The 21,601-nt window shown below is 43.3% G+C and overlaps 1 protein-coding gene across 2 annotated transcripts in view; it reads right to left on the minus strand.

Moving 5' to 3' along the window:
- DTNBP1 (dystrobrevin binding protein 1) overlaps positions 1-21,601 on the minus strand; it is a 212,977-nt gene that overhangs the window by 172,519 nt on the left and 18,857 nt on the right. For both annotated transcript variants that reach the window (XM_030211246.1, XM_030211254.1), the window contains one exon: positions 15,809-15,941. In XM_030211246.1, coding sequence (XP_030067106.1) covers positions 15,809-15,941 — 133 coding nt within the window. The remainder of the gene's footprint in view (positions 1-15,808; positions 15,942-21,601) is intronic.

Consider the following 21,601-nt stretch of genomic DNA (forward strand, 5'->3'; position numbering starts at 1 on the left):
AGAGGACAAAGCCATAGGAGAGATATTAGATCAATTCTTTGCTTCGGTCTTCACTGAGGAGCATTTGGGAGAGATACTGGTGCCAGAAATGGTATTCAAAGCTGACGAGTCGGAGAAACTGAATGAAATCTCTATAGACCTAGAGGATGTAATGGGGAAATTTGACAAATTGAAGAGTAGCAAATCTCCTGGACTGGATGGTATTCATCCCAGAGTACTGATAGAACTGAAAAATGAACTAGCGGAACTATTGTAAGTAATATGTAATTTACCCTTAAAATCGAGCGTGGTACTGAAAGATTGGAGGGTGACTAATGCAACACCAATTTTTAAAAAAGGTTCCAGAGGAGATCCGGGAAATTACAGACCGGTGAGTCTGATGTCGGTGCCAAGCAAAATGGTAGAGACTATTATAAAGAACAAAATTACAGAGCATATTCAAAAGCATGGATTAATGAGACAAAACCAACATGGATTTAGTGAAGGGAAATCTTGCCTCACAAATCTATTACATTTTTTTGAAGGGGTGAACAAACATGTGGATATAGGTGAGCCGGTTGATATTGTGTATCTGGATTTTCAGAAGACGTTTGACAAAGTACCTCATGAAAGACTCCAGAGGAAATTGGAGAGTCATGGGATAGGAAGTAGTGTCCTTTTGTGGATTAAAAACTGGCTAGAAGATAGAAAACAGAGAGTAGGGTTAAATGGTCAGTATTTTCAATGGAGAAGAGTAGTTAGTGGGGTTCCCCAGGGGTCTGTGCTGGGACCGCTGCCTTTTAACATATTTATAAATGACCTAGAGATGGGGGTAACTAGTGAGGTAATTAAATTTGCTGATGACACAAAGTTATTCCAAGTCGTTAAATCGCGGGAGGATTGTGAAAAATTACAAGAGGACCTTACGAGACTGGGCGTCTAAATGGCAGATGACGTTTAATGTGAGCAAGTGCAAAGTGATGCATGTGGGAAAGAGGAACCCGAATTATAGCTACGTCATACAAGGTTCCACATTAGGAGTTCCAGTGACAGTTAACGTGCTTGTTAGTAAATGAAGAAAAAGCCCTCAGAAACCGTGGGTAAAATACCCAAGGTTTAGTGTGCGGTCATGTAAACTTTTATGATCCGCACCACGGTTCGATCATTGGGCTAAAAAACTTCATTCTATAGTGAGCTTACAATTTTATGGCTTTTTACTCAATTATTAATATTTTTAGATTTTTTTCTAATGCATTCTTATTCTTTCCCACATTGAAATAGTCATTTCAAATATTCAATCACTGAGGCATAGAATATTATGCTACTTAGCTTTTTTAGTTTTAAATTCGGGCACTCTCATTTGTCCGTTCACGCCGCTTAGCTTTAGAATCAGGCACTCTTCATTATCCGTTCTACGGGAACCCGTTTCGCCTAGAAACGTGGCTTCTTCAGGAACGGAGTGCTTTGGAGATACTGAAACACAAAACATTGAATAAAATTATTATCGTGGAAAAAGAATCTAAAGTACCATAGCACATGATGTGTCTGCCCAAGGTCAAACATACTTCAAGGAAGCACAGACATAATTCAAAAAATGGCGCCTTGGCGTTCACGTAGATCCTGTTGTTTAAAATACTGATGTTTACGTTACGTGATGACGTCAGTAGAAATTGTGCCAATCAATGGAGCTATTAAGTCCATTCGGCTCTAGAGTATCAAACTCAAAAATCCATTTGGTTTCTCTTCTCAATAAATTGAGTTTACGATTTCCTCCTCTACGATGGGCTTCCACATGATCCAAGGCGCCATTTTTTGAATTATGTCTGTGCTTCCTTGAAGTATGTTTGACCTTGGGCAGACACATCATGTGCTATGGTACTTTAGATTCTTTTTCCACGATAATAATTTTATTCAATGTTTTGTGTTTCAGTATCTCCAAAGCACTCCGTTCCTGAAGAAGCCACGTTTCTAGGTGAAACGGGTTCCCGTAGAACGGATAATGAAGAGTGCCTGATTCTAAAGCTAAGCGGCGTGAACGGACAAATGAGAGTGCCCGAATTTAAAACTAAAAAAGCTAAGTAGCATAATATTCTATGCCTCAGTGATTGAATATTTGAAATGACTATTTCAATGTGGGAAAGAATAAGAATGCATTAGAAAAAAATCTAAAAATATTAATAATTGAGTAAAAAGCCATAAAATTGTAAGCTCACTATAGAATGAAGTTTTTTAGCCCAATGATCGAACCGTGGTGCGGATCATAAAAGTTTACATGACCGCACACTAAACCTTGGGTATTTTACCCACGGTTTCTGAGGGCTTTTTCTTCATTTACTAACAAGCACGTTAACTGTCACTGGAATTTCAACTGTGTATTAGGTTACTGTCTCACTCCAATGTTACTGCTACGTTCTATTGTTTGGTCCACATTAGGAGTCACCGACCAAGAAAGGGATCTAGATGTAATCGTTGATGTTGAAACCTTCTGCTCAGTGTGCTGCGGAGGCTAAGAAAGCAAATAGCATGTTAGGTATTATTAGGAAAGGAATGGAAAACAAAAATGAGGTCAATATAATGCCTTTGTATCGCTCCACGGTGCGACTGCACCTCAAGTATTGTGTTCAATTCTGGTCGCCAAATCTCAAAAAAGATGTGGAGGGGCATAATCGAACAGGAACGTCCATCTCTAAGGACGTTCCAGCGAAGGGGCGGGGAAACCCATATTATCGAAACAAGATGGGCACTCATCTTTCGTTTCGATAATACAGTCGGGGATGCCCAAATCTCAACATTTAGGTTGACCTTAGAGATGGTCGACCTAAATGTTGAGATGGTCATCCCCGGATTTCGGCCATAATGGAAAACAAGGACGCCCATATCAAAAACGACCAAATCCAAGCCCTTTGGTCGTGGGAGGAGCCAGCATTCGTAGTGCACTGGTCCTCCTCACATGCCAGGACAATAACCGGGCACCCTAGGGGGCACTGCAGTGGACTTCACAAATTGCTCCCAGGTGCCTAGCTCCCTTACCTTGGGTGCTGAGCCCCCCAAACCCCACGTAAAATCCACTCCCCACAACTGTACACCACTACTATAGGCCTCAGGGATGAAGGGAGCACCTACATGTGGGTACAGTGGGTTTCGGGTGGGTTTTGGAGGGCTCCCATTTACCACCACAAATGTAACAGGTGGGGGGGGGGTTGAAGGGCCTGGGTCCGCCTGCCTGAAATGCACTGCATCCACTAAAAACTGCTCCAGGGACCTGCATACTGCTGTGATGGAGCTGTATATGACATTTGAGGCTGGCAAAGAGGCTGGAAAAAAATGTTTTTTAATATTTTTTTTTTGGGTGGGAGGGGATCCCCGATTCCCTCCGGTGGTCATCTGGTCAGTTCGTGCACCTTTTCGAGGCTTGGTCGTGAAAAAAAAGGGACCAAATGCTCGTGAGGGACGCCCTTCTTTTTTTCATTATCAGCCGAGGACGCCCATCTTTTAACCACACCCCCGTCCCGCCTTCGGTACACTGCCGACACTCCCCCGTGAACTTTGGTCGTCCCTGTGACGGAAAGCAGTTGAGGAAGCAAAAAATCGGCTTTCGATTATGCCGATTTGGGCGACCTCAAGAGAAGGACGTCCATCTCCCGATTTGTGTCGGAAGATGGGAGTCCTTCCCTTTCGAAAATAAGCCTGATAGTGGAATTAGAAAAGATGCAGAAAATGGCAACGAAAATGATAAAAGGGATGGAACGGGTAGACGTGAAGCGTCTGTTTACGCTTTCCAAAAATACTAGAACTAGGGGGATGTGATGAAGCTACAAAGTAGTAAATTTAAAACGAACTGGAGAAAATATTTCTTCACTCAACATGTAATTCAACTCTGAAATTCGTTGCCAGAAAGTGTGGTAAAGGCAGTTAGCTTAGCAGAGTTTAAAAAAAGGTTTGGACGGCTTCCTAAAGGGAAAGTCCATAGACCATTATTAAATTGAACTTGGGGAAAATATTTCTGGGCTAAGCAGCATAAAATGTTTTGTACTTTTTTGGGGATCTTGCCAGGTACTTATGACCTAGATTGGCCACTGTTGGAAACAGGATGCTGGGCTTGATAGACCTTTGGTCTGTCCCAGTATGGCAATACTTATGTACTGAGAAAATATTAAACCTTACAACAGGGGAGGGCTGACCACTGGGACAATAGGGCAGTACCCGAGGGCCCACAACAGTAGGGGCCCTAATCTCCTCTAGCCTCCATCTAGTTTAATCACTTTTGATAGGTGGTTAGGGGGGACCATGACCCTTATTGCTCAGGGGCCCCGATCACTATCAGTCTGCCCCTGCCTCACAATGACCTATATTAAAAGAACCACAAAGGTCACAGGCTAAAATTGAGGAACATACTGATAGCTAAAACATTTAAAGATCACTCTATAAATATGACCTGAATAAGTAGAGTGGCTAGAGGGAAGACACTGTTGAAGAAAAACGTCATAAGATGTGCCCCAAAGCTCTGTTTAAGAAACACTCCTAGGGGACACTGTACACATGTAGGAGAAAGTTTGAAGTTCCGATGAGACCCAAATGGAACATTTTGGTTTCAATGCTAAATGATATGTGGCATTCAACACAGTGCATCACTCTACTAACACCTTTCTTACACTAAATCATAGTCGTGGCAGCATTATTTTGTGGGGATGATTTGCAGCACCAGGGACAGAGACACCTGTAAAAATTGAAAGAAAGTATAGGCAGACCCTGGAATGCAACCTGTCCCAGGCTGCCACAGACCTAGGAATTTATTTATTTGTAACATTTGTATCCCGCATTTTCCCACATATTAAGCAGGCTCAATGTGGCTTACAAAATACCGTAATGGTGAACGCCAAGTATGGTAGGTATTAAACAAATACAATTAGAAAAAGGGTCAGGTAAGGTAGGGGTAAATGGGTACAATAAGGGATAAGGTAATAAGCAATAAAACGTCCATTGCAATGTATGTATATATGCATTGTAGAGTTGAGGCATTTACGTAGAATAGGGTACGCCTTGCAAAACAGATATGTCTTTAAAGTTCGACTGAAGTTTTGGTGGTCGTTCATCGTTTTCACACTCTTTGGTAATGCATTCCACATTTGCGTACTTAAGAAAAATTGGATGCATAGGTTGATTTGTATCTGAGTCCAATGCAGCTTGGATAGTGAAGGTTCAAATAAGTACGTGATGAACTGATTCTGTTTCTGGCTGGAAGATCTATTAAACCAATCATATATCTGGGGCATCACCGTATATTATCTTGTGGACCAGAGAGCAAATTTTGAAAGTAATGCGGTCCTTGACAGGGAGCCAGTGTAGTTTCAATCGAAGAGGTTTAGTGCTATCAAATCTTTTTTTGTTGAATATCAGTCTGACAGCTATGTTTTGGGCTGTCTGGAGTTTTTTCATAAACTGTACTTTACACCCCGCATATATTCCACTGCAATAATCTGTGTGGCTCAATGAATGGTGAGAATATTCACCTTTCAGAAGGATAATGATCTCTTTATTTTTACACAGATGATATTTTCATTTTAATTAATTATATTTTGATGCTGCAGAGTCATAACGGAAAATATTAAATTGTATTGAAAAAAAATTAAAAATAGGGCTAGCTATAATTTGCTTAAATTAAATCCTGTAAAAACACAAATTTTATGGTTTGGAACTCACTTCCTGCCTCTCTCCGTCTTCAGACTTCACTTGATAATTGTAAAACCAGGGCTTTTTTTGAGGGGTACTGAGTACCGGCACCTTTTCCATTGTCTGCTAAATTTGACCCATGGACCCCAAATGTTAATAAAAAACCTCAGGCTCTTCACACAAATTCTGCCTTGTCATAGATTATGTGACTGGTTGCAGGGGGCCTGGCTATTGTAGGGTGGGTCCCTCAGTGTTCACCCCACCCCTGAAGGATGGCCTAGCATTTGAGTACCGGCACCTTTTTTGCTAGAAAAAATGCACTGTGTAAAACTGACCTCAAAACTTATCTTTTTAAAGATGCTCAGCCGCTCCCTGCAGCCACATGAGAGATACCATGGAAGATACCGGCATTCTCCTCTTGTTCTTTCCATCACCCCTCTGTCCTATCATTTATTGTAGTTCTCCTCCCCCACCCTAAATACTCAAGTCTATGTTTTGGTTACAATATTTATTTTCTACTATTTTAGATTGTAAGCTGTCCAGAAGGTACTCCCAAAGGACGGGATAGTAAAAACTAAATAAACTTGAAACTTAATCAACATTCAATTATTGCGCTAACAATCTGTTTAAATAAAAACAATATACTGTATTGATTATTGATACTACCTCAAAGGTATTAGGAATCATATTAGACTCTTTAATTTTCAAATTGCAAATAATTTTGTCAAGAAATGCTTTATAAAGATGAATTATAAGAACATAAGAACATAGATCTATCCATCCATTCTTTTATGAAAAACATTTCACCTTGATGGTGCAAGCCACCATCTTAGCACAACTCGACTATTGTAATTCTTTGGATGGTGGAATTACTGTTCTCTTACTTAAAAATAAATAAATTACAACTTCTACAAAACACAGCAACAAGCTTCATCTTTAAAAAGAAAACGCTTAACCATGTATCACCACTCTTGACTGCACTTCACTGGCTTCCCTTTCAGACGCAAATAAATTTTAAATTGGCTTGGTTTTTTTTGGTGCAAAATTCTAAAAACGGTATAGTTTCTGAAGATTTTCTTTTACTATTGTCCTTTCCCTGTGGCGGTAAGACTGCTAGGTTAAGAGATCATTACTCTTTAGTTTATTTAAAACTTGATATACCACCTTTCCACACAATCAAAGTGGTTCACAATTTAAAAAAAAAAAAAAAAAAAAGGAAAAGAAACCCATTAAAATAAATAGGACTGAGAAAGCGGAAACTGTTAAAAACTGGTAATCAAGAGAAAGAAAAACCTGCAAAGGACTGCACAATACTGCTAGTCCTAAGTCCCGCCCTATTCCCCAAGGAAAGCCACAGAAAACAAATGAGCACAGGAATGACAGGTGGATTCTAGGCGAGAGCAATAGGCTGACGGAAGGGAGAAGTGGTGGACAAAGGCTGAATGCAACGTATGGGACAGAGTATGAGGACTGATAACTGAAGACAAATATGAAGGAATGACAGTGTAGAGAACCTTATGAGCAAAAGTATCTTGAAGAAAATGTGGTAAGGAACAGGTAAACCAGTGATGATGGGCTACAAGAGGAGTAATGTGATCTGGTCTGTGAGCCTGAGAAAGACGAAAGAAGTGTTTTGAACCGTTTGTAAATGCCTGATAAATGTTAGGAAGACCAGATAGTAGGATGTTACAGTAGTCAAGCTGAGAAGATACTAAAGAGCAAAGATTGGAAGCACAGTAGTTTTCATCAAGAGATGACAGAATAAATGAACAAGTCAAATAGAATGGGGAAAAAAAGACAATAGAGGAGAGATGAGAACCAAAAAAAAAACTCGGAGTACAAAATACTTAAATGAGTCTACTAAAACCATGGGAGAGTTTTGAATCAAAGGAGCTACTGAAGGGAAAGAAGGCCTCCCTGCCACCTATAAAGCTACCATTTTAGAAGAATTCAACAAAAGCGATATGAAGTTTAACTATCCATAGCATCTACATCTAAACACACTTGCAAGGAAGAAAGATCAGGGTTATATGGCTTTTGTGTTGAGATCAACAAAATATCATCTGCATAAACATAAAATTTAAACACAGAAAAAGACTGGATTAAAGGCAGTAACAAGCTGAGAAATATGTTTAAAAGAATGGGTGACAGAACAGACCCTTCCTTCAAATCTGTCCACATCAAAAGAATGTTGGAAAAGTTCTTCTCTTATAAAGCGATCTAGGTATGGAATGATCTTCCTATCACACTAAAGAAAATTTCTTCATGCCCATTATTTCATAAGCACCTGAAAACTTTATTGTTCCAAAAGTTCCTAAGTATTTTTGAAAATGTTTCACTTTTTTGTTTAAACCTGCTTTGGGCTCAACTTTGTTGGGAAAAGGCAGTATAGACATATCAATATTAAATTAGATTAGATCAGATCAAAGTGTAGTAGCGTGAACAAGGGGTGGCTGCAGGGCCTCATAGAAACAGCCAGACAAGGTGTAAAAGTAAACAGAGAAATTCTTTATTACTGTTTGCATACATAAAGAAGCATATTGCTTCACAGGCTTAATACTGTGCCAATAAAGTCTCTAGCAAATCAAAAGGAAACAGTATTATTAGTGTGCAGCAGTTCCAAACAGTCACAGACAAATCCAGGCCTGGCTGACCCTAGCATGGACACAGAATATCAGGATCTTCAGAATGATTCAAGGAAATAACTTCTTACCTTGGTAGTCTTTACCCATAGATTGTGGAGACATAGGCAGAAGGTGGTGTCTGCCTTCCCTGGGCCCATCTTTGGACATTGCAACACCAACTTTGAACACCCTTGGAGATCCCTTATTCCTTACTCGGAGCCTCTCTGTTCTGTTCCCACTCTAAGGATTTAACTTTTTCTGACTGGACCCTGCCCTCCTGGCTAAGCCAACTAGTTCTGCTCCCTTAATGTGGGCTGGTAAGGGAATGCAGTTAAGGAAACCCAGACTTACTCCAAGCAAAAGCAAAAACAGAGCAGATCAGAAAGAAAGCAAAAGTCCTTGAGTAGCACAGTCAAAAGTTCAGACCTGAATCCAGAAGCACATTTGTGCTAAGAATTGATGATTGCAGTCTACAAATGATAGAATACATAAATATTAAGATCTCCCATTTTTTTCTAGATTTTCAGTCTACAGATGATACCCAGCCAACTTGAAAGAGTAAGAAGAGTGGGCAAAAACCAGAACCCCTCTGTCAATGATGGTAGACAATTATTTTAAATGACTCATGATGGTTATTGCTGCAAAAGTGGATTCTACCATGTGGAGGGATGCAAAGACTTTTCCAATCAATACTTTTTGGTTTCATATTCTTAATTATCTTTTCAATATTTCCATAACTGTTCTATCACATTGAAAGTGTACAGTATATGTTATATACATCTGTGAAAACTTCTACATTTAATGCACTGTGAATTGTATTTTTAGACAGCAGAATGTAAGACATGTACATGGCTGTGAAGGACTTTTGTAAGACACTGAATATCTGTTATTCATAAAACTGCTTTTGATATAAATAAATTTTGTGCAACAAATTGTTTTCTAATTATTCAAGCAAAAATATTTAACATACATATACACTGTACACCCAACCCATAGAGATTGCAAGCTGGAACTCATGCCCACACCAACCTCTCATAACAATTCAGTCACACTAATCTAATATAATAAAACGCACCGTGAACGTTCTAATGAGGACAACGTTCTGAAGCCATCTGACGTCACTCCCTAGGGTTCGTGGAGTTCGTGGCGTTCGTGGTGTGAAGCCATCCAGCCGTCTCTGCCCCGCCCTCGCGTCTAAACAAACAAATCCGGAAGCGAAGCATCAGGGAAGGAGGCGGCGCTCCCGACGTCTAGCCTTCCCTTCGCTGTGTTCCGCCTTCAAAACAAGGCGGAACACAGCGAAGGGAAAGCTAGACGTCAGGACTGGGAGCGCCGCCTCCTTCCCTGACGCTTCGCTGCACGAACCGCCACGGAGGTAAAGTTAAAAAGAATAAAAAAAAAAAAAAGGGATGCATGGATGCGAAGGGGTGGGGGGGCATGGATGCGAAGGGGGGGGCATGGATGCGAAGGGGGGGGGCATGGATGCGAAGGGGGGGGGAGAAGAGGGCGGGCCAGGCTGGGACATGGGAGAGTAGCATGGATGCGAGGGGGGGGTCATGGAAGGGCGAGAGGGGACTTGCTGGAAAAGGATGAATGGAGGCGGCAGGGGACAGAGGAGCATGGATGGGTATGGATTAGGAGGGCAGGGCACAGGGAGAGAGGGGAATAACTGGAAATGGATGAATGGAGGGGGCAGGGGACAGAGGAGCATGGATGGACATGGATTGGGAGGGCAGGACTCAGGGAGAGAGGGAAATTGCTGGATAGGGAAAAATGGAGGGGCCAGGTGACAGATGAGCATGGATGGGCATGGATTGGAAGGGCAGGACTCAGGGAGAGGGGAATTGCTGGATAGGGATGAATGGAGGGGACAGATGGGCATGGATGGATATGGATTGCAGAGCAGGCCTCGGGCAGAGAGGGGAAATGCTGGATAGGGAAAAATGGAGGGGCCAGGTGACAGAGGAGCATGGATGGGCATGGATTGGAAGGGCAGGACTCAGGGAGAGGGGAATTGCTGTATAGGGATGAATGGAGGGGACAGATGGGCATGGATGGATATGGATTGCAGAGCAGGCCTCAGGCAGAGAGGGGAAATGCTGGATAGGGAAAAATGGAGGGGCCAGGTGACAGATGAGCATGGATGGGCATGGATTGGAAGTAGGGTTACCATTTTGTGTCCTCTGAAAAAGAGGACACATGTCACGCCCCCCTACCCCGCCCCGCCTCATGCCCCGCCCCTGCCACGCCCCCTTCAGGTCCGGGTTCCGCCCCTATTCCCCCCCCCCCGTCACATAGTCCCCTCCCCCCCATCACATACCCCCCCCTCACTTACTGTCTAGCCCTGGTGGTCTAGTAGCGTCTTCTCTTCGGGGCAGGAAAGAGCCCCCTCTTTCCTGCCCGGAGCGCTGCCTGCCCTTGCCTGCTGCATCCTCCTCGGTATGGCTGGGGATTCAAAATGGCCACCGAGAGTTGAAGCGGCCTCGCGAGAGTTCAACTCTCGGCGGCCATTTTGAATCCCCAGCCAGACCGAGAAGGATGATAGACAGGGGAGGCAGCGCTCCGGGCAGGAAAGAGGGGGCTCTTTCCTGCCCCGAAGACGTCACTAGACCACCAGGGAACATGGTAAGGAAGGGGAGGGGACGGGAGACCACGCGCCGATCGCCCGCCCACACGCCCACCGCACGCACGCGCCTGCCCGCACCCGCGCCCACGTTTGTCCAGAAATCCGGACAAACGTGGGCGGGGGCAAAATCCGCCGGACGCCCCGGACATACCCTCAAAAAGAGGACATGTCCGGGGAAATCCGGACGTATGGTAACCCTAATTGGAAGGGCAGGACTCAGGGAGAGGGGAATTGCTGGATAGGGATGAATGGAGGGGACAGATGGGCATGGATGGATATGGATTGCAGAGCAGGCCTCAGGCAGAGAGGGGAAATGCTGGATAGGGAAAAATGGAGGGGCCAGGTGACAGAGGAGCATGGATGGGCATGGATTGGAAGGGCAGGACTCAGGGAGAGGGGAATTGCTGGATAGGGATGAATGGAGGGGACAGATGGGCATGGATGGATATGGATTGTAGAGCAGGCCTCAGGCAGAGAGGGAAAATGCTGGATAGGGAAAAATGGAGGGGCCAGGTGACAGAGGAGCATGGATGGGCATGGATTGGAAGGGCAGGACTCAGGGAGAGGGGAATTGCTGGATAGGGATGAATGGAGGGGACAGATGGGCATGGATGGATATGGATTGCAGAGCAGGCCTCAGGCAGAGAGGGGAAATGCTGGATAGGGAAAAATGGAGGGGCCAGGTGACAGAGGAGCATGGATGGGCATGGATTGGAAGGGCAGGACTCAGGGAGAGGGGAATTGCTGCATAGGGATGAATGGCGGGGACAGATGGGCATGGATGGATATGGATTGCAGGGCAGGCCTCAGGCAGAGAGGGGAAATGCTGGATAGGGATGAATGGAGGGGGCAGGTGACAGACAAACATGGATGGCCATGGATTGGGAGGGCAGGGCTCAGGGACAGAGGGGAATTGCTGGAAAAGGATGAATGGAGGGGGCAGGGGACAGATGGCCATGGATTGGGAGGGCACGGCTCACACTGTCTCTCTCATATACAATGTCTTTCTGACTCTCACTCTCACACACTCTGTCTCACACAGTATCACATTCACTCTCTATGTGCCACACAGTCACTCACACACTCGCTTGGTGTCATACACTCACTCTCACAGAGAATCTGTGTCTCACACACACTCTGTCTCTTGCCCACACACACACACACTCTCTCTCACACTGTGTCTCACATACACACTTGCACACACTCTCATTCTCACACACACTCTCTCACAAACACACTCACACCCAGACTCACTCTCTCTCTCACATACTCACACTTTCACTCTGACTCTCAAACACTCACTCTCACATACACTCTCCCAAACATACACACTCCAAGGAAAACCTTGCTAGCGCCCGTTTCATTTGTGTCAGAAACGGGCCTTTTTTACTAGTTATTCAATAAAGCACATGCAAGGCCACAGCATATATTAAATCACATAAATCAATAGTATACATTAACAGAACAAACTGCTTATCTTGGGATGGGTACACTCAGGTCTGGACACAGCTCTCACTGCCAATTTTTGCATGATAGCAAAATTATATCTGGCCATCAAAGCCTCAACTCAAGCCTTGGCTGCTGTACAGAGTCTCTTCTGCACATTACCACTTGGTCCAATAAAAGACCTGAGTCAATTCCATTTCACATGCAGAACAAACATGCACTGGTTAGCAGGCTCATCCATGCTATAAAGGGTGAATTCTGAGCTTCTTCTCACCAGAGTTCTTACCACTTCTTTGCAACGCAGGAGCAAACAAAATAGTTTCTTTGTTGTCTCACCCAATGAGTTTCAAGTTTCTTACGTATTTGATATACTGCCCTAGAGAAGCCTTTCAAGGTGGTTTACAATAATCAATACAAATTTAATTTAACCAGTGGAGAGCACAAAAACATATTTTTTATTTTGGATAGGACAAGACAAGAGCACAGTCATCACAATGTCCTTGTAAAGAAGACCCCCTAATTCAGGTATTACTTGCTATGTGCTCCTCAGTGTGATAACCCTAGGTTTAACTATGCTGCAACTATGGCCATCCACTCTGCCTCCCCTCATCCTACAAGTTCAGGCCACCCTGTTAGTCCATAAAACTGGGTCAGAAAAGCAGCTCTGGGAACACAGCAGAGAAAGGGAGCTAGCTACATTTGAACAGCTACACTGTCCTACAATGGCAGAAAGAAGTTCACTTATGCTCAAAAATAATTTGGGCCTATCTGTAATCTAGGAAGCATGTCCCATCATAATGCATATTGGACTTCTGCATAGCCCGCTGAGGATCCCCAATATTTTAGAGGCAAAAATCAGTTCACTGCAGAAATACCAAGCAAAACATATTTTTTCTCCATTTTCTCACAAATCAGCCAGAATGGACTCACTTCCTTTTGCCAATGCAAGGCAGTATAAGTGCTAACCCCTCACTCTGTCCACCCTCAGCTGCCTCTAAATTTGTTACTTTGAGTGGCAGTGGGAGAATGCTGCCATATCACTGGCCACCACCACTCACCCACCCCTTATCCAAATGAACAGATACAGGGAAGAAGAAGATTCTGTCGTGTCACTATGCATGGCCTTCAGCAGCTGATACTTACAGGACTGAAGAAACACCCAGATTATGATCTCCCTTACCCAGCTAGGAGGTTCAATTGGTTCCTATACTGCTAACTTAACTATTTCCCAATTTCTACATGTGTTTCTGTTTTCTCACAGGTTATCTTTTTTTTCCCTTAATTAAAAATGTAAAATCAAAATTGTCCAGATTTAAATTACTCACTTTTCCAAATCTGATATGAAGGCACAAAGAAAGCAAATTACTGCCAGGTACAGCAGTTAGTTTCCTGCACCAGCATTTTAAAAAAATGTCCCTATAGGTACCCCGATTAACTCCTGATGAGGCAGGAGCGGTGCACACTTGCTCCTGCCTCCGGCGACGTCGTTCTTAAAATTGTCCTAGCATTGTAGTTTTCGATGAGCCTGATAGCTAGGGATTGCCACTTGTGAGTATACAATGGCTTTCTTGTCCTTGGAGAAAGCAAAGTTACTCACCTATAGCAGGTATTCTCTGAGAACAGCAGGTCAAGTATCCTCACATACCCTCCCACCTCACCTTGGAATTGCATTCTTTAGGTTTTTTTGGGGGGTTTTTTTTTACAGTGAATGAGGGACCAGAGCTCGTGCATCAGGCAGGAAGGCACAAGCGCATACGCAGTGGGACACTGATAGAATTTTCTTCAATTTGCTAGTCAGCCGCTGGCACCCGGTTCCGTCGAATGACGTTACCCGCATGTGAGAATATTTGGCCTGCTGTCCTCAAAGAACAACTGGCTACAGGTGAATAACTTTACTTTCCCAGATATTCAAAGCCAGGACCTATGCAGGCTTCAGTTTTGAGCATCTGGTTATTTTTAAGCCGGCTAATATAGTTCTTAAGCAGCCATAGGTTAGCACATAAAAATAGAACGATTTTTATTTTGTCCCATTTATGCGCTAAACCTGTCTGCTTAAGGGTTCAATATTAGCACTTAAGCAACCAAGCTCCAGCGTATCTAAAGCAAGACAGTGAGGACGGCAGCAAGCGTGCGACCATTGGCTCTGCCGGCCCCCTGCCCCGGAACAGGAAGTTGATGTCAGAGGGGACAGGGGACTCAACACATGGAAACAATCACAAAGAAAATACAAATACGCAAAAAGATCATATTACAAAACTAAAATAGGAACAGATTACAAAGACACAAAGAAACTATATCAACTCGTGAACAAGCGCCTAGATACCAACCTGGTCACTGCATTGAACACAGACACCCCATCTGCAGACAAACTTGCTAAGTATTTCAACGAAAAAATTGTAAACCTACGCAACAAGCTACCACAAGGCAACACTGACATTGAAAACTTCCTAAATGAGCTGGACCCAACCATTGGAGAACACCCAGCTGACCGCACCTGGCTAAACTTCTCTCTCCTTACCGTCAATACTGTAGCACTGGCGCTCAGGAGGTTCACCAACACTCACTGTAAACTAGACACCTGCCCCAACAACCTACTGAAATCTGCCCCTGACCGCTTCACAGCAGATCTCACATCCCACCTAAACTACATGCTTCAGCAAGGTCTCTTCCTGAAGGAAAAGGGCAATATTCTACTCACCCTGATACCAAAAGACACCACGAAAAAAGCAAATGAAATCACCAACTACCGTCCAGTTGTATCCATCCCGTTGTCAGTCAACCTGATGGAAAGCATGGTAGCCAAACAACTAACAGAATATATAAACAAATTCTCAGTACTACATGAATCACAATCTGATTTTTGCCCGTTACACAGCACAGAAACAGTACTACTCACCCTCCTAGCCAAATTCAAGCAGGAAATAGCAATAGGCAACAACATCCACCTCCTCCAATTCAACATGTCTCGTGCATTCAACATGGTAAACCATAACATATTAATAAGATTACTCGACAAATTCGGGATTGCTGGCAACATAGTCAGTTGGATCAAGGGCTTCCTAACCACATTCCCCTACCTATTTGCAGGCTCAATGTGGCTTACATAAATTTGTTGACATTGTCATATCAGGATATCTGATACAGTTAGTAATGTGTAGCGATCAAGGAAGGGAAGAGGGAAGAAGGGAAGAGGGAAGAAAGAAGGGAGTGCTTAAGATAGCTGTATATCACCGTGGAAAGCAGACTGCGGAGTACCACAAGGATCACCACTATTGCCGATCCTCTTCAACCTAATGATAACCCCACTAGCCACAGTAACATAACTGACAGCAGCACAGAAAGATCAACAGCTTAATTTTGTCTTGAAAACATTTATGGGCAAGTAAAACTCAATATAGAAATGCCATCATAAATGTAAAACATATGATAAAGAATGAGTAGGTTATAGAATACTGAGGCTTACACAGCTTGGCTGTCATGGATTCCAAATCTGCTAGAAACGCTGGAATTTGCTGGAGTTGATCCTGTAGCTCTTTTAGACTGCTTCTCTTTTTTTCCCAGTGTGCAAAGAGCATCACCACTTCACTATCAACAAGCTGCAAGAGAGAAAAACAGAGAAAATTAAAGGGGACTGCAGACAGTTAAACAATGCCAAATTTGTTCTTTCAGTTAGACTTTATCCAATACTCTATTTCTAAATTTATTTTATTTATTAGGATTTACTTACTGTCTTTTTGAAGAAATTCACTCAAGGCCATGTACAGCAAGAATACGTCAAACAAAGGCAATAAATAATCCCAGCAGTAAAAATATTCATACAAGGTATGGCACAGTATGCCATAGGCACTGATATATATTTATTTATTTATTACATTTGTGCCCCGTGCTTTCCCACACATGGCAGGCTCAATGCGGCTTACATAGTAACAATATAAATAATTACAAAGTCGTAAAAAGAATATACAGTTTGTGGTAAACGCAAAACTAATGGGGTTAATGGAAAGTTAAACATTGGAGGAATTGGGTTCAGAAGGAAAAGAGCGTTGGGATATATATATCAGAAAATCACTCAGACAGTGATTACCCTGGACTAAGAATGACCAGTATATATTTGGCTACACAACTATAATATATCCTGAGAAAAGATTATCAACTTAGCAGCAAAGTTAGGCTACTGACCACAGGTCCTGAGACAACCAGTACTTCACAGGCAAAAAGCCAAAACTAACCAAACCTGAGCATAACAGGAAAAGTCCTGCTTATCCAGTGCATTTTTTCTAGCAAAAAAGGTGCCGGTACCCAAATGCTTGGCCACCCTTCAGGACCCACCTCACAATAGCCAGGCCCCATGCAACCAGTCACAGAATCTATGACAAGGCAGAATTGGTGTGTAGAGCCTGAGCTCTTTCATTAAAACTTGGGGTCCATGGGTCAATTTTAACAGAGAATGGAAAAGGTGCCAGTACTCAGTACCCCCAAGTACCCCCTCAAAAAAAGCCCTCTCTCACCCTTGCGGTCCGTAGGTTCAGAGTCCAAATGGAGAGATGAATCAGCTCCTCCCTATTCCAGGCTCTAGCAGAATTCTCCTGTGAGCCTCCTCTGTCAGGTATTAGTCCAATGTCTTCCATGGTGAGCAGCCGGTTACAGTCTTTCGGGAAGCTACAGCTGTTTCTGAACTTGACCATGTACAGGTGTTCAGGCAAATTAGCCTCTAGCTCCTGAGAGAATTGCAGACACCATGAAATCTTCTCTTTTGTCTTTCTTTCTCTCTCTCTCTTGCCCAGCAGCATTCATGCTGTGCCCAGGGTCCAGGTAACCAACATGGACCAGTCACACGCTGGCTATCCATCTGTCTAGGTCACATATGTTCATGATATTGAGGGGCCTTGTGGGCATACAGCAAGAATAGCTTATCAGTCAGTACCAAACTCCCCCTCCATGGTTCCCAGATGTTCCCAGAGATTCTCTCTCTGAAAGGCACGCTCCTACATATCTTCCCAGGAGATAAATGGAAGGCTAGTGCAGATAAACAACATGTCCTTGAAGTCACCAGCCTAGTTGTGCCAAGAAGTAGCTTTCCTTTGTAGAAAGCTGGTTCATGTTGTATTGAGACCTCAGGCTGCAGAATCCATATTGGTTCAGCAAAGATGGTTCTGGCCTAACCAGGCCTTGGACCAGCAAAGGTGATACAGCAGGAATAGACCCTTACAATACTACATTACAGTGTCAACACAATACTCAATAAAATATTTTAATAGACAGCATAGGGTGTAAGCAAAGACATATAGATAAGATAGAGTAACAGAAGTAAGAAATTAAGGGGACTAATTTAAATAAAGTTGCACATGAAGTCAAAAAGGTGCATGAATATACTCTCTACTAGGGTAGGAGTGGAATAGCATGTCCTATTACAGTATGTGCAGCCAGTGTTATTCCTTGTGTTTGTGTGACTGGCAAGTTAGTTACTTCTTACAATAAAGGCCTGGATGAAGAGTACTGTTCCACCTATGCTAAGTGGGAGTGCTTCACCTACAGTCCTGTCAGTGAGGGATGCTGTTTCACTAGCAAATTTTCAATAGTGAGAGCAGACAAGTTCTATAGGACTCCAGGTAACCTGCCTATCCCTAGCAAATGGAAACACAATAAAGCACTAACCTCCACTGTCAGCAGTGCAATTGGAGGATTCTTGCTTAGCTTAGAGGGAACAATGGTGAAGAGCCAAGCTTTCACCTGCTTCCTGAAGTAGAGACACTCTTGTGTTAAACAAAGCCTTTCAGGGAGTGCACGCCAGAGAATAAATGCATCAAAATCTTTGAGAGACACATCTGGAACCATATGGACCCTTAAAGGGTACATAGTAACATAAGTGATGGCAGATAAACACTGAACAGTCCATCCAGTCTGCCCAACAGTCTCATTCATTCTTAATTCTAGAATGAATCAACAATGAAAGTGATATTACTGTGTATACTTGATCATGGTCTTTCTTTGTTGTTTCAGGGACAGACTGTAGATGTCTGCCCAGCTCTATCCTTATCTTCCAACTACAGGAGTTGCCATCAAAGCCGATTCGAATCCATCTTGTCATTTGCAGGACACAAACCGTAAAAAACTGCCCAGCACTATCCTCACATTCCAAATTACTGGAGTTTGTCGAAGCTCTCCCCAGCCCATGCTATGTCAGATTACTATATGTGGGACTCAGACCGTACAAGCCTTAGCTGAATAGCCGGAGTTGCCATCTAAGCACCACTTGACATGCAAACACACATGCAAACCTTTAAACTTTACTTTTTATAACATTCATTTTCTAATTAGAGATCCCCTGTTCATCCCACACCACTTTGAATTCTGCCACAGTTCTCTTCTGCACCACCTCTCTCGGGAGGGCAAGCCAGGCATCAACCACCCTCTCCGTGAAAAAGAATTTTCTGACATTACTCCTAAGTCTACCACCCCACAACCTCAAATCATGTCCTCTAGTTATACCATTTTTCCTTCTCTGGAAAATATTTGTTTCTATATTAATACCTTTCAAGTACTTAAACATCTGTATCATATCTCCCCTGTCCCTCCTCTCCTCTAGGGTATACATATTCAGGACCTTCCAGTCTCTTCTCATATGTCTTTTGGCGCAATCCCCATATCATTTTTGTCACCTTCCTCTGAACCGCTTCAAGTCTTTTTACATCTTTAGCAAGATATGGCCTCCGAAATTGAACATAATACTCCAGGTGGGGCCTCACCAACAACTTGTACAGGGGTATCAACACCGCCTTCCTTCTTCTGGTTACACCTCTCTCTATACAGCCTATCATCCTTCTGGCTACAGCCACCGTTTTGTCAAACAGAAGTATCACCTTCAGATCTTGAGATACTATCACCCCAAGGTCCGTCTCCCTGTCAGTGAATATCAGCCTCTCACCAACAAACACATATATTTCCCTTGGATTGCCCTGATCCAAGATGGCGTTGTGAATGGACGCACCTGTGTTAACTCCTGGAAGTTGCTCTGTTTGTTGGTCCTCTTCGGTGCCTCTGTCGCCTCATCAAGCATGGGGAAACGGAGGGGAAAAGTGAAGGAACATCCCTCAGCTCCTGTGACTTCTTCAGCGACGAGGCAGACAACTTTGCAATTTTTCAGACAGCAACCAGGTCCTCAGGGCTTTTCAACCCCCTCTGCAACTCTCAGCGCTTCGGCGTCAATTGAGAATGGAAACGGGGCTTCCCTGAGCCCCGTGGAACGAGTTGCTCCACCCCAGCCTGGAGGGGAGTTGCTGGCAGCTCTGACAGGGAAGGAAGCCGAAGGGGCTCAGCCCGACCTGTTTGAGGGAGTGTCTGCAGTAACGGAGGCTGAATCTCAACGCCGAGAACTATTGCTACAATCAGCTTCAAAGGTATTGCCCCAGGATATAGTTTCTAAACTTGCACGTGTTGAAGATCAACCTCACCCTTCTCCAGCCATTAGTGGTGTGAATAGACCAGCAACTGTGACATTAGAGTCACTATGGGATATGGTTTACAGCATTTACACTTCTATGCAAACTACTTTAAAAATGAATACTTCTGATATAAAGACTCTTTCTGAGGCTGCCCTGCTTCAGGCGCAAAAGAATGCACAGCAAACCTTAGATTTGGAGACTGTGAATATTAAAATTCAAGAAATGGGATCTGTAGAAACGGCTTTGGTTAAGGATAATAATTTCCTACATAAAAGATTGGAGTACCTGGAAAACCAGGCTAGAAGACTTAACCTCAGGTTTCTTAATTTTCCCAAATCGCCTTTAATTTCCCCTTTGGACATGGTTAAAAAATATATGATTGATATTCTTGGAATGGATAAGGACTCATTGCCTCCCCTTACTCGGGCTTATTACATCAGGAGTGGTGGAGTGGTGGAAGAAAATCCCCCGATAGCAGCGGAAGGAATGGATCTTACTTCTTTCCTTGAAAGTTCATTGGAGATAATTACTCAGAGGTTGACTCTGCTTGTTACTTTTGTGCTGGAGCCTGATAGGAATGCCGTATTAAGGCTTTCCTTGAGATACTTAGAAAATCTGTTTTTGGGCTCAAAAATTCGTATTTTTCCTGATCTCTCAAGGCCTACACAGATGAGACGGAGGGCCTTTTTGGAACCCCGCCCCTAGGGTGGTGGCACTGGGAGCAACTTTTATATTACGTTTTCCTTGTTATTGTAATGTAATGCTTGAGGGTAAACAGTTTCAATTTGTAGACCCAAAACAGTTAAAACAATTTCTAGATACTAGAGTGGAATTGAATGTTGTGTGCCCTCCCTAAATGCAGGCTGGGGTCTGAACCAGAGGTTGCAACCACTAGTCCATAATTATTGCTATATGTTTTACTTTAAATTCTTGGATTCCAAATTTCCTAAACTTGTGGACAGAAAGGCTGTTAATGATATTTCCTTTTATTTTTTATTTTTGCCTCTTGTATAAATGCCGATTGCATATTCACGTATTGTGATGATATATTGAAATATATGAATAAAGAAATAATATTTCCCTTGGATCTCTACTCCCTAAGTACTTTGCATTGAAATCTGTCAAACATTAGACCATTCTTCTAACTTATGCAGATCCTTTTTCATGTTTTCCATTACCTCTGGGGTGTCCACTCTGTTACAAATCTTGGTATCGTCTGCAAAAATGCAAACCTTACCTTCTAACCCTTCGGCACCGATCCTTGAGGCACTCCACTACTCACCTTTCCTTCCTCTGAGTGAATTCCATTAACCACCACCCTCTGGTGTCTGTCTGTCAACCAGTTCCTAACCCAGTTCACAACTTTGGGTCTTAAGTTCAGCCTCTAGTTTATTCAAGAGCCTCCTATGAGGAACTGTGTCAAAGGCTTTGCTGAAATCTAAGCAGATTACATCTAGTGCACATCCTTGATTCACTTCTCTGGTCACCCAGTCAAAAAAATTCAATCAGATTTGGCATGATTTACCTTTGGGAAAACCATGTTGTCTCGGATCTGGTAGTCTATTGGATTCCAGGAAATTCACTATCCTTTCTTTCTGCATTGCTTCCATTACTTTTCCAATAACCAAAGTAGCTCCGAGCTTCTTCTCTGTCACCTTTGTGAAGAGGGACCGCATCCGCTCTTCTCTAATTCCACGGAACCTCCCCATCTCCAAGGATTTAAACAAATCTTTAAGAGGACCCGCCAGAACCTCTCTGATTTCCCTCAATATCCTGGGATGCATCCCATCCAGTCCCATGGCTTTGTCCACCTA

This window comes from Microcaecilia unicolor, chromosome 1 (assembly GCF_901765095.1).
Source record: "Microcaecilia unicolor chromosome 1, aMicUni1.1, whole genome shotgun sequence".
NCBI lineage: Eukaryota > Metazoa > Chordata > Amphibia > Gymnophiona > Siphonopidae > Microcaecilia > Microcaecilia unicolor.